Source organism: Prionailurus viverrinus, chromosome D3, assembly GCF_022837055.1.
Source record: "Prionailurus viverrinus isolate Anna chromosome D3, UM_Priviv_1.0, whole genome shotgun sequence".
Taxonomy (NCBI): Eukaryota; Metazoa; Chordata; class Mammalia; order Carnivora; family Felidae; genus Prionailurus; species Prionailurus viverrinus.
The window spans coordinates 7,911,511-7,925,637 of NC_062572.1; the positions used below are offsets into that span (position 1 = coordinate 7,911,511).

At 44.4% G+C, this 14,127-nt stretch overlaps 1 protein-coding gene across 4 annotated transcripts in view; it reads right to left on the reverse strand.

Moving 5' to 3' along the window:
- Positions 1-14,127, reverse strand: part of TMEM120B (transmembrane protein 120B) — a 43,245-nt gene that overhangs the window by 19,488 nt on the left and 9,630 nt on the right. For all 4 annotated transcript variants that reach the window (XM_047827583.1, XM_047827582.1, XM_047827581.1 and 1 more), the window contains exons 2-4: positions 6,249-6,367; positions 4,455-4,571; positions 430-489 (exon numbers count right to left, since the gene is read on the reverse strand). In XM_047827583.1, coding sequence (XP_047683539.1) covers positions 430-489; positions 4,455-4,571; positions 6,249-6,367 — 296 coding nt within the window. The remainder of the gene's footprint in view (positions 1-429; positions 490-4,454; positions 4,572-6,248; positions 6,368-14,127) is intronic.

Sequence of the window (14,127 nt, forward strand, 5' to 3'; positions counted from 1 at the left end):
ACTCTCAGGTAGGTCTCTGGGCCTGTGATAGGCATGGGCAGGGAGTGGACACAGGTTCCTTCCCAACCAGCTACCGCAAGAGAAACACCACGGCTGCACTGTCCCTGGGACTGACTGATTTCAGGTGACAGTACTGCCTGCTTCCCAGGAGAACTGTGTGTGATAAGGAGTGGAATGGGGCAGGGCCATTTCTCATGGGGAAGTGGCACTTCTGTTCACCCAGTGTATTGACTGCGTGAAAAGAGGGAAAGAACCTTCCCAGGATGGTCCCCCAACGAGGAGGAGAGTGTCAGACAGACCAAGAGCCAGAGCCCCAACTATTAATATTTCTTTATTTACGCAAAAATTCTAGCTTCGTTCATTTCTCCTGAGTTGAAAGAACAAAATGCCTGGCTTCCCTAATGCCAGCTGGGGATCTGAGATACTTACTTGGCCTGGTTGCTGAGAAGGGTCACATTCACATTGCCAAGGACCAGGTTTAAGTAGAGCCTGGAAGGAAAATACCTGTGAGGGCCACCGTGTTCCTTAACAGCCCTGGGAGGGGGCCCCAACCAAAACCATTCAAACTCAGTAAGCACACATGGAGCACTGGTGGTAGAAAACAGGGTGCTAAGCTCATTGGTAAAATTCTCACATGGAATGGGAATGATGATCACCTAAAGAATGTGAAAACTGTGACACACAACAGTCATGACAAACTCATTGTCCCCCCATTTTAGCTGGCTGACAGACCACATTTCCCAGGCTCCCTTGCAGCCAATGTGAGCATATGACTAAGTTCCAGCCAATATGGTGAAGGCATGTATACAATCTCTAGGTCAATTTAAAAAGGGCTCTTTTTAAAACTGAGGTAGAGCCTGGAGCCTGTTTCCGATTCTGTGACTCCCTCTCTCTCTGCCCCTCCCCCGTTCATGCTATGTCTCTCTCTGTCCCAAAAATAAATAAATGTTGAAAAAAAAAAATTAAAAAAAAAAAAACAAAAAACAAAAAACTGAGGTATAACCTTCAGTATATTTATGCCTGGCTTCTTTCCCTCCATATTATGTCTGTGAGATTCATCCATGTTGTCTATACATAGTATTCCAGTGACTGGAGATACCACAACTTATTTATTCATTCTGCTACTGACGAACACTCAGGTTGTTTTCAGTTTTTGGCTAATAGAAATACAGCTGCTCTGAATATTCTTTTTTTTTTTTTTTTTAATTGAGATGCAATTCACATACCATAACATCACCCTTTTTTTGTTAAGGTTTTATGTATTTAAGTGATCTCTACCCCCTCCACGTGGGGCTCAAACTCACAACCCTGAGATCATAAGTCACAAGGTCTTCTGACTTGGCCAGGCAGGCACCCCCATTACATCACCCTTTTACAGTTTTTTTTTTTTTTTAACGTTTATTTATTTTTGAGACAGAGAGAGACAGAGCATGAATGGGGGAGGGGCAGAGAGAGAGGGAGACACAGAATCGGAAACAGGCTCCAGGCTCTGAGCCATCAGCCCAGAGCCCAACGCGGGGCTCGAACTCACGGATCGCGAGATCGTGATCTGAGCTGAAGTCGGAGGCTTAACTGACTGCGCCACCCAGGCGCCCCCAGTTTTTTTTTTTTTAAGTAATCTTTACACTTCACGTGGGGCTCGAACTCACAACCCCAGGATCAAGAGTCATATGCTCCTCTGACTGAGCCAGTCAGGCACCCCAATAACATCCTCCTTTTAAAGTACACAATTTAATGATTTACAGTATATTTCCAACATTGTACGACCATCACTATTACCTAATTCTAGAACATGTTCATCATCCCCAAAGAAAGCCCGGACCCATCAGCAGTCACTTCCTTTCCTCCCTCCCCTGCCAGCATGTGGCAACCACTAACCTACTTTACATCTATGGATTTGCCTGTTCTGGACATTTCATATAAAAAGACTCGTGTGGGGGCGCCTGGGTGGCTCAGTTGGTTAAGCGTTCAACTTCAGCTCAGGTCATGATCTCACCGTTCATGAGTCCGAGCCCCACGTCGGGCTCTGTGCTCACAGCTCAGAGCCTGGAGCCTGCTTCAGATTCTGTCTCTCTCTGTCTCTCTGTCTCTGTCTCTGTCTCTCTCTCTCAGATTCTGTCTCTCTCTCTCTCTCTGCCCCTCCCCTGATCGTGCTCTGTATCTCTGTCTCTCTCAAAAATAAACAGTAAAAAAAAAAAAAAAAAGATTTCTAAAAAGACTTGTGTAATATGTAGCCTTTGTGTCTGGCGTATTTGTTGTCAACACTCTTATACGTGTCTTTTGGAGGACAGAAGTGCTCACTTCCATTGGCTATGCAGACAGGAGCGGAATTTCTGGGTTACTGAATATCTATGTTTTTGGCTCCACTGGGAAATGGCAAATATTGTTTGTTTTGTTTTGTTTTGTTTTGTTTTTTGTATAAAGTTATCTGCTTGCCCTCTACTCCCTGACTCTTCCCCACTTCCTGAGGATGTGATGGTGCGAGCCAGCTCTGCTCATGCAGATGAGGACAACTCTCTGAAGGGTGGTGAAGCAGTGAGTTGGTGCTGGAAAGACCCTGAGTCCCTAGATGACCCCACGAGCCCACCACTCTTGGCCCACTCACCTCTGGACTGTTATGTTTGAGACAGAAACCTCCAGCTTGTTTGAGCTCTTGTATCATTGGGCTTTTGTTACAAAATAGCCTGCACTCTAATGCACCAATAAAAGTGTAAATAAAAGGTTATGTATGAAATCTCATAAGGGTTAATTCCGCAGAGGGAGAGGGGGTTTTAGAAAGGCTTCCCTGAGGTGATTAACATCTGAACTGGGCTTTGAAGGATGAGTAGAAGGCTGAGAGGAGAAAAGAGAAAAGAGGAGTCTTCTTTCTAGCTATGAGTAAGTGCTAGGGGGCATTTCCAGTCTGGTGTAACTGAAGCAGAGATGTGAAAAGAACATCTGTTGTTTTTTGCCTAGCAATATAGTCCCTACTTCCTGAAAGAGAGTCTCTTTTCCTCCCAGACCCTAAGGTAAGGCACATGAGCCAGGCTTAGCCGATCAAAGCAGTGCATCCCCGATTGGGTCAATAATGGTCATGGGACACACTGGTCACAGGCCAATAAGACTCGGTCCTGGGATTTTTCCCAGAACTACTAAGAAACAAAGATGCTTTCTTTACTGGGATTGCTAAGCAGGCAGAATGCAAACCCAGAGCAACCCCGGCCAGCTAAACACACTGGCAGAGAGAGTAAAATGAAAGCTCACTGAGAGAGAGAGAGAGAGAGCCTAACAGTATCATTTGAGCAGCAGGATCTGGCCAGACCCATAGCAACATCTGGACCTTTCACTTACATGAGCCAATAAATCCCCTATTTTTTCTTAAGCGCTTTGAGTTGGGTTTTCGGATATTTGTAATCCAAAGATTGCCAAGTGGTGTAAAATGCACGGAGGACTGAGGAGACTGGAGCTTGGAAAGACGATCTGAGCCACATTGTAAAAGAGGGTCATGCTGTTTCATTCTATGGAAAATTATCACCATCCAACTTAGGGAGATTTTCACCAAATTTGGCACCAAAAAAAGAAAAAAAAAAAAAAAAGCCAAGAAGAATGACTTCAAATGTGAAAGGGCTAGTAGTCTCCTCACAGGGGCTCTGACTTTGTGTTAGGCCAAACCAGGAAAAAGGGCAGAGGGAAGTGATGGGAGCACACTTGGGAGCCCGCATCAGGTTTTGATACAACGCTGTTCGATCTCGCTCGCTCTGGAACAGGTGGGAGTGATGTCACTTGAGAGAGGAGATGGGACTTCTCCGAAGGAGGAAGACAGAAAGAACACAAGCTCTGGAGTCAGGGTATTCACATCCAAACCTGGGCTGCACCACCTGAGCAAAACACCCGCTATGTCTCTGAACCTTGTAGAATTCAGGTATCTGGGTCCAACTCACCAAGCTGTAGACAATTCAAGAGCCCCCAGCACAATGCCAGGCATACAGCAGGCACTCAATAAATGTTTGTTCTCAAAGGAAAAAAGAGAGAGAGAGAGAGAGAGAGAGAGAGAGAAACCAAGAAACAGACTCTTAACTACAGAGAAAAAAAACTAATGGTTACCAGAGGGGGGGTGGGGAATAGGTAAGGGGATTAAGGGCGCACTTGTGGTGATGAGCACTGGGTGATGTATGGAATTAAATCACTATACCGTATACCTGAAACTAATACAATGCTGTCTGTTAACCATACTGAAATTTAAAATAAAAATAAATAAATAAATGTTTGCTTTTTGGGAGAAAAACTTTCCTCTGGACCTTGGGTGGCCCCAGGCATGCGGCCAGTGCTAGAAACGAGATCTTACATCTAGTTCCTTGCCAAAGCCCTCCCAGGAAGTTCACTCTGAGATTCCTGCCCGTTCCATGGAGGAACACATAAGGAAGCTTCCTTTTCTTTGTTGCCCTGCAGGGGTGGGATATGTTTCCAGTTCCTACCCATTCTTCTTGGGCAGGTAGGCCTCCATGTCGAAGAAGACATTCTGCCGCTCCTTGATGTTGGCACTCATCTGCTGGATGAGCTCTGCCTCCTCCCGACTCGCATGGTGCTTGTACCTGTTTGGTCAGAAGTGTGGGCATAGGAGAAGCAGCCGTGTTACTCAGACTGGAGGAAGAATCCGGGAGCTCTGGGCACTGCCCTCCCATCTTTCTATCTCAATGCTTCTTGTAACCTCAATTCTCCCTCTGCACCCTGTGGGTTTGACACTGGGTCCCTGCTAGTCTTGTGACCTTGGGAAAGTTCTTTAACCTCCCTGCCTTATTTTCCATACCTGAAAATCAGGAGTAGCATCAGGCCTACCTCATGGACAATACTGTTGTGAGGATTAAGTGAGCACAAGCAAAGCAACACATTTAGAATGGCCCTTGATACTCAAGCATGAGCTCAATGGACCTCTACAGGCAATACCATACTTCTTACTATTCTAGAAGAATAGCCTGATTATGAGAAGGGCAGACAGGAAAGTGCTTTAAATGTAAAAGCAGCTAAATGATCATTGTCTGTTATTCTTTGGTGATATTTAACTCATAAAACTAGAAAAACAAGTCAGTGGACACACTCTTAGAATAGTAGGCACCCTCATGGCTCAACCTTCTAACCCAATGGTTCTCATGGGTCCCATGGGTTCTCTAACCCAATGGAAACACTTGGCAATGTCTAGGAATATTTTGTTTGTCAAACAGGGATAGAGGCCAGGGATGCTGCTAAACTTCCCATAATGCACAGGACAGACCCTGCAGCAGAACTGTCAACAGTGCCAAGGTTGAAAAATCCTAGCCTGATGAAGACTATTGAATCTTACCATCAGTAAGATGTGTTTTTCCAAGAGTGGTGATATCATTACATGGAACTATCCATACTCTACTCCATGACTAATGGGCCTCCATTTCCAAAATGGTCAGCCAAGGCTAGAGATATAACCAGCAACCTTTGCAAAAACTGTCCACAAGGGAAGGGAAAAATGGACCAGGAGTTACACACTATGATATGGAGTCCCAGCTAAGTATACTGGGATAAGCCACTCAGAGCCTCAGTCTCCCTGCCTGCCTGGGGATCACAGCATTCACTGGGCTCCTTCACCTATGAGGGATGAGAGCAATTTCCAAACCATGAGGACGTGAGAATCAATCAGAAAGTGGACATACGATCCTGGCCTCAAGAACTGAACTAAATCATGAGCTTAAGTATGTGCCCCGGGGATACCAGATTTCCCACCACCTACACCAGAGACCTATAACAACTTTCCTCAAGGGAACTCTCTCTCATCCTCTTTCCCCTTCCATATAGTTCAAGTAAGGCTGTCCCATTCCCCAGGTCCATAAACTAAGCCTATGACCTAGTCTTGCCTAACCAGAGTCTCAGTGATTAGTTCACAAATGGGCACGTGACCAATTCCAGCTAATGAGGATCACATCCAGAACTCTTGCTGGAAAAGCAAGTTATTCTGCTGGGGTAACCAAACCAATAGGAAGTATGGCTGGAAGACACAAGTCTGGCACTGCTGGTGGCCATCTCGGTGACCATAACGGGACAGTCGGCCTGAAAGTGAAGCCAATCTAGAGGAAGGCAGAATTCAGAGGGGGGAAAGATCCTAAAAACATCTTTTGACCCATGGATCCAGTGATGTCTGAAATTACTCCTGGAATTTTTCCACTAAAATTTCCATTCTCTGCTCAAGACAGCTGAGTTGGGTTTTTAGCCCTTAAAACCAGGGGCACTGCAGCCTCACCTACCTCTGGAGTGTGTGCTTCAAGTCCTTTAGTCGCGTCTTCTGCTTGTTGATAGAGCCACTACATAAAGTCTGAAGTGAAGTCAGCTCCTCCAGCTTCTGCCTGTAGATCCTGTGGGTTTCCTGAGGGATAGAGACCCCAAGCAGGGTGTATGGGAGAACAGGAATGGGACGTTTTTCATAGTTTGTATCATAGGACATGACTACGGAAGTCAGTTTGGCAGCTGAGATGATACAACTACCACTATCAGAGATGTGGATTACAAAACTGGGGCTGGAATTAGGAAAGGCAGCATGGCACAGCACTTGTGTAAGGAACCAATGTGTTTTGTTTGTTTGTTTTTTTTCCCTAGACAGGTTCTATCCTTCCTAATGGTAAAGGCAACCAAATAATGCCTTTGAGAGGCCACCTCTTGTCAATTCTTGGTCCAGTTGGTTTGACTAGAGCTAAGAGTCTCCATGCCAGGAGCAGTCATGTGACCTAGGTCTGGCCAATCAGTATCCTCCAATCCCCTGGCCACTGACTGGCTCAGAGGCAGACACGTGGCTTATTTGGGCCAATGAGGTCAGTCTGGGGACTGTGGCTCTAAGTATTGGTTTAGAAATGCCCTCCTTCTGGGTTTGCTAATCTGGTAGAAAGTACACCTGGGGCTGCAGAGCAAATGAAGCCAAACACAAATATAATTGCAACAGGGTACAAGACAGCATTCTCACAGCATCATTTCAGCCCTTAGATTTAACCAGGTCTGAATGTAATGCTCTTCATTATATGAATTAATAAATTCCTTTTCACTTAGGCCAATCTGAGTTGGGTTTCTGATCCTAGCAATGAAGAGAGTTCTTGCTAAGTCAACTAAAAGGACATACCTCTTCCCGTAAAGCTAGCCCTCCCTACCCCAGGAACAGTCACTCCAATAAAGCCAGTATCTGGAAATACACATTCAGGGCCATAAGGCCAGGGGAAATACAAGAGACTTCCCAGTGCAGGGAGAATGAACACAGTAACTTCTCCATCACTCTGCCACAGGGCACCTCCCCCAACATTACACCCCAACATATGCAGAGAAACAACCTTTTCCCTCTAGAGTTCTGATAATCTAAGACAAACACCAACAATTTGGAGGAAACTATTAGGGACAGGGACCATGACACTAAAAAAACAATAACCCAATGAACATATTTAAAGCATCTGTTTTCTTGGGTGGTGGTGAAATGTATTTAGCAGAGGGAGAGAAAAAGGGGACAGTTAAAGGATGAGGCCAGAGCCCAAACTCTCACATCTGCCAAGTGGGGTCTCTAGACATGACAGTTAAGCCAGAAAATAAGGAAGAAGTGAAGGCAGTGAAGTGAACAAATAACAGTGAGGAACAGCTTCAAAGAACACTATGAGCAAGTCTCCCTTGGCCCTGAGATTTGTTCCCCCGAATTTACACAGTATCCTCAACCTCTCCTTCCTGGGCCCCCCAGGGAGGAAAGTCATGCTGTTTATTTAACTTTTTATTTTATTTTAAACATTTTCTTGTTTTTAATTTATTTTTTTGAGAGAGAGAGATCACTCGGGCAGGAGAAGGGCAAAGAAAGAGGGAGAGAGAGGATTCCAAGCAGGCTCCACACTGACAGTACAGAACCTGACATGGGGCCCAAATCCACAAACTATGAGATCATGACCTGAGCTGAAACCAAGAGTCGGGCACTCAACGACTGAGTCAACCAGGTGCCCCTAACTTTTTACTTTAAAATAATTCCAAACTTGCTAAAGAACTGTAAGAAGAATAAAAAGAACTCCCCTGTACCCTTCACCCAGATTGACGGTTAGCATTATGCCATACGTATTTGCTTTATCGTGTGTGTGTGCGTTCTTCTTCTATTTCAGGCATCAGTGAACTACAACCCACAGGCCGAATCCAGCCACCAGATTTTGTATGGGCAGTAAGCTAGAATGATTTTTGCCTGGTTGAAAAAACTCAAAAGAAGAATGCTTCATGACACGTGAAAAGTATATGAAATTGAAATTTCACTATCCATAAATAAACTTTATTGGAGCACAGCCACACCCGTTCATTTACATATTGTCGTGGCTACTCTGGCGCTACATCAGCAGAGCGAGTTGTTGTGACACAGACCATATGGCCCGCCACAGCCTAGAATCCTCATTACCTAGCCTTTCTGCCAAAAAAGTTTGCCTACTCCTTTCTAAACCGTTTGGGAGTTGACTGTAGACAACATGCTTCTTTACTCTTAAATACTTCAGTGCATATTTCCTAAGAACACGACATTCTCTTACACATTCACAGTACAGTGATCAAATCATTGCATCTCGTTAGACTCCTTCAGTCTGCAACAGCTCCTCAACTTTCCTTTGTCTTTCATGACATGGACATTTTAAAAGGGTTCATTCAGTCCAGTTGTTTTGAAGAATGTCCCCCCATCTGAGTTTGTCAGGTATTTCCTCATGAATGGATTTTGGTTATGCATTTGGGACAGAAATGCCATTAGAGTGACTCTGTGTCCTCAGTGTCTCCTATCAGGAGGGACACAGTGTCTGTGATGTTAACTTTGATTGCCTGGGAAAGTCTCTGTCCACTGCTTTCTCCACTTACAGTGACCAGCTTCCTATCTGTAATGAACAAGTAATCTGTACAGAAGGAGGCTGTAATTTATTCACTTTTGAATTCCTTAGTGCCCAAACAGCCCTCTATGTTCAACTAATCTGCTAGTAACAAAGGAAACCCTCTAGAACTGGACAGGAAGGATGGGGGCAGAAATACCCCAAATAGAGTACACAGACTTTGAGAATGTGGGGCCTCTGGACCAAAAGTCCCCTGAAACACCAGCTGAGTCTCCTGGGAGATTAAGGGCCATGCTACCTCCTGGCTCTCTTTGGTGCTGGGTCCCACTACGGAAAGATAAGACCAAGACTGCAACATCAGCAGCCAGATGCTCACCAGGCCCTCCTGGGCTTAAATTAATATTTAATTTCAAAGTAAAACATGAAGACATTATCCTCGTTAAAAATTAAAACACTACAGCTACAGCTACAGTCAGCTATGAATATCCCCCATCCTGTCTTCTCCCCCTTCTCCAGAGGTAACTACTGTTACTAGTTTCTTCTAGACCTTTTTCTATGTATTGTTTCAGACTGCAGTCTATTTATCTATGTATTTCTGTATTCTACATAGGCCTATTTCTATACATATGTACACAAATATATATACATATTTATGAAAAATACACGCTGTTGCAAAAATTAATTGTTCCTAATACTCATTCTCCTTTACTTCCTTTAGTAACAGGACCACACTGAGTTGTAGCTGGGCACGTAGCTGCTCAGTAACAGACATTTCCCAGCCTCCCTTGTGGCTGTGTGTAGCAGCAGGACTAAGAGTTAGCCAAAGGGATGCAGGTAGAAGTGACGTATACAAGTTCTGAACCACCTTTTTATAAGGAGATGCTTGCCCTCCACTGTCCCTTTCCTTGGCTGGGATATGACGACAACAGGTGCAGTTACCTTGAAACCAGAAATGGAAGCCACATGTCAGTGGCAAAGCCCAATGTCCCTTCCCCAGCCAAACCAACCTTGGGTGACCTCATGTGACAGAGCTTCTCACCTGTGATGGTTTTAAAACAGAATGCCCACCCCTTGGCACTCCTCACATAAAGAGGTGGGATCTCTGTTCCCTCCTCTTAAATACAAACAGCCTTGTGGCTGGTTTGACTGATAAAATATGGCAGGGGCAACATGACAGTTTCTGAGAATACGTATGGAAGGCCATGTGGCTTCTGCCTTTTTTGCTGGAACATCTGCTTTTAGAGCAAACAGTTCAACTACTCTAAGGCCACCATGTTGTATGGAAATCCTAACCACATAGAGAAGTCACATGTAGGCACTCTGAGTAATAGTCCCAACTAAGACAAAGGTTCTTGTCATTCCAGCTCAGGCATTTAGATGCACGGGTAAAGAAACCTCCAGATGATTCTAGCCACAGCCATGTAAGTTACTCCCAGCCATTCAAGTCTTCCCAGCTAAAGCCTCTGACATCATAGAGCACAGTCAAGCCACTCCATGGCCCTGTCTAAACTCCTGAGCCACAGACTCCATAAGCAAAATGTAATCACTGCTGTTTCATATAGCAACACAAAACTGAACACCACTTACCCTGGCCCACACTCCCTTTGGACTGTTAGGTGAGAAAGAAGCTACCTCATTTAAGCCTTTTTTTTCTTCTTCTAAATTTGGGGATCTCTTTGTTACAGCAGCATAGCTTAGACCCTAACACACATACTTTTGATTTTTAAAAATATAATAAAAGTATCAGAATATAGATACAATTCCACAACTTTCTTTTCTCACTCCACAATATATCTTGAAGCTCTACCAACATAAGAATATATGGATACACATACTTCATTCTTTTTAGTGCTATGCTATGGACATGCTACAGTTTATTGAGCCACTCTCCTATCGCTGGATATGTAGGTCATTTCTAGTCTCTGCCTATAACCAACAATGCAACACTGAATAACATCTTTGCGCTGCCTCCCTGGGCATACACACAAGCATCTCTCTCTAGGGCAGAGAAGAAGGATTGCTGGGTCAGAGTGTACAGCCTTGGTTTTAGTTTTAATAGATCTTGGCAAACTGCCCACAGAGTGGCTCTACCAATTTACACTCCCATCCACAGTGTATGATAGTTGTCCACACCTCAACAACATTCAATGACATCTACTTTTCTACAGGCACTTGTCTAAAGCTCTGCTGGTGATATTTTCTGCTCAGTGCTATGGCATCGGACTGGGTAGGGATGGGAAGTCGGCGAGCCTTCCCACAATTTTGTCCCCAGGCATATGGAGTCACTCCTGCTCCCCTCTGGTTCGTGTTCTCTCTCTCTCTCTCTCTCTCTCTCTCTCTCTCTCTCTCTCTCTCTCTCTGCCATCAGCTAGAACCACTTCCCAGGGGAGATCCTATATTGGAGACCATACATCTGGTCTACTCTTGTCTCCAGCTCCACGCTCAGGATTTGCCAGCTACGAGGAGGACAACATGGGGTGGGGGGAAGGGGAGGAGGGCGTCAGAAACAAGGCCCTTAGTGTGACACATGCTCCACTCCCAGGGCATTCCTCGCCCATGCTCAGACTCTGCTGATTCTACCCTCATGCCAGTCCCACAAGCAGTAGGAACATTTACCAATTCATCTCTTGGATCCTAATTTTCCTCCAGAAACCTGCCTCTTTCTCTCTTTAACTGCGGTAGAATATATATAACATAAAATTTACCACTTTAACCATTAAAATTTTAAAAAAATTTTTCTGATTTCTATAAGACACATCTTAAAAATTACCCTCTTAATTATTTTAAGTGTAGGGGCGCCTGGGTGGTTCAGTCGGTTAAGCTTCGGACTTCAGCTCAGGTCCAAAGTCGGGCTCACGTCTCACAGTTTGTGGGTTTAAGCCCCATGTCAGGTTTTGTGCTGACAGCTCAGAGCCTGGAGCCTGCTTTGGATTCTGTGTCTCCCTCTCTCTCCCCTTTCCCCGCTCATGCTCTCTCCCAAAAATAAATAAAAATATTAAAAAAATTTTTTAATTGAAAAAAACTATTAATCATTTTAAGTGTACAATTTGGTGGCATTAGATATGTTCACATCATTGGGCAGCCATCCCCACCATCCATCTCCAGAACTTTTTCATCATCCCCACTGAAACTCCAAACACATCAAACAATAACTCCATTTTCTATTTCCCCAGACCCTGGCAACCACCATCCTACTTTCTCTATAAATCTGACTCTCCCAGGGGCGCCTGGGTGGCTCAGTCGGTTGGGCGACCGACTTCAGCTCAGGTCATGATCTCACGGTCCGTGAGTTCGAGCCCCGCGTCAGGCTCTGTGCTGACAGCTCAGAGCCTGGAGCCCGTTTCAGATTCTGTGTCTCCCTCTCTCTCTGCCCTTCCTCTGTTCATGCTCTGTCTCTCTCTGTCTCAAAAATAACTAAACGTTAAAAAAAAAATTTTTTTTTTAATTAAAAAAAATAATAAATTTTACTCTCCCAGATACCTTAGATAAGTAGAACCATATACTGTCCTTAAAAAACAAACAAACAAACAAATGGGCGCCTGGGTGGCTCAGTCAGTTGAGCGTCTGACTTCAGCTCAGGTCATGATCTCGCAGTTCGTGGGTTCAAGCCCCGCGTCAGGCTCTGTGCTGACGGCTCAGAGCCTGGAGCCTGCTTTGGATTCTGCATCTACCTCTCTCTCTGCCCCTAACACACTCGCATTTTGTCTCTGTCTCTCTCAAAAATAAATAAACATTAAAAAAAATTTAAAAAAAAAAAAAAAAAGAACCGGATAAGTTTAACTGAATCATACATGTGGACCCTTCTAGTTCTTCATAATTTAGGTCTGACGTCTCAGAAACACTTTGGGGGAAAAAATGCAGGGTTTTTTGGGGGATGGGGGGAATACATGATTACATTTTTAAAAATTCCAGTTACTTAATATACAGTATTCTATTAGTTTCAGGTGTACAATATAGTGATTCAACAATTCCATACATCACCCAGTGCCATCACAAGCACACTACTTAATCCCCATCACCTATTTAACCCATCCCCCCCACTCCCTTCCCCTCTGGCAACCATCAGTTTGTTCTCTAATAATTAAGAGTTTGTTTCTTGATTTCTCTTTTTTTCCCTTTGTTCATTCATTTTGTTTCTTAAATTCTACATGAGTGAAAGCATATGGTATATTTTTTTGACAGACCTATTTCACTTAGCATTATACTCTCTAGCTCCATCCACATTGGTGCAAATGGCAACATTTCATTCTTTTATGGCTGAGTAATATTCCATTGTGTGTGTGTGTGTGTGCACACGTGAGAGAGAGAGAGAGAGAGAGAGAGAGAGAGGGAGAAGGGGTGTGTGTGTGTGTGTGTGTATATATATATATATAAATGTTACTATGAACATGGGTATATAAGCATCTGTTTTGAGTCCCTGTTTTCAATTCTTTTGGGTATATACCCAGAAGTGGGTTTGCTAGACCAAATAGTAATTCATTTAATATATTTTTTAGGAACTACCATACCATTTTCCACAGCAGCTACACCATTTCCTAACAGCTGTCTCTTGATGCATTGTCCACAGAGTGGTTCTGGGAGGTCAGATGGTGGGATGTAACTTTTGTCCTCCCTTGGAATCCCTGGCTGTCCTCTGCACCTGTCTCCAGAAGACCCTCAATTAAACCTGTGCTTTCAGATGCTTTTTCCAGGAGCAAGATGAACCACAATGCAGCAATCCAATCTCCAAACCTGCCTTTCATCCAGTCAACCCTGAACCTGTGGCCTCAAATAGAACTGGTCACCATATGGAAGCTTTCTGTTGTTTTTGCCAACTACGCAGCTATTCCCCTTCTGGTTAATGTCTCCACAGTTTCTTTGGAGATCTATCCCTCCCCCACACTCAGTTATTGAAATGTGACTAGGAATGAGGTTGAACCTGTCCCAGGTTTCAGGGCATATGACCCAGGCTGGCCAATCAGAACATTAGCCTCCTGACCCAAGCAGGCTGATTCAGAGACAGGCATTCAAAACCAGCAAAACTCAGTTGGGGGGGTGGGGAGGGAGGATTTCATCAGAACTGCTGAACAAGAGTTCTTCCTCCACTAGTTTGAAGGAAGAAGAGCTAATTTGAGCCCAGAGCGAATGGGGCCGTCTTGCTTCAGCACGGATCCAACTGATGAGAAAACAGGGCAGAGAGGTAGAAGAAGGCTGAGCCCCAAGGGTTCATTTATTTGAGCCCCTAGATGGTCAGTTTACCTTTGACCTCCCAATTACATATGCAAACAAATGGTGTTTTAGTCTGTTTAGCTTTGCCAGTTTGAATTGAATGTCT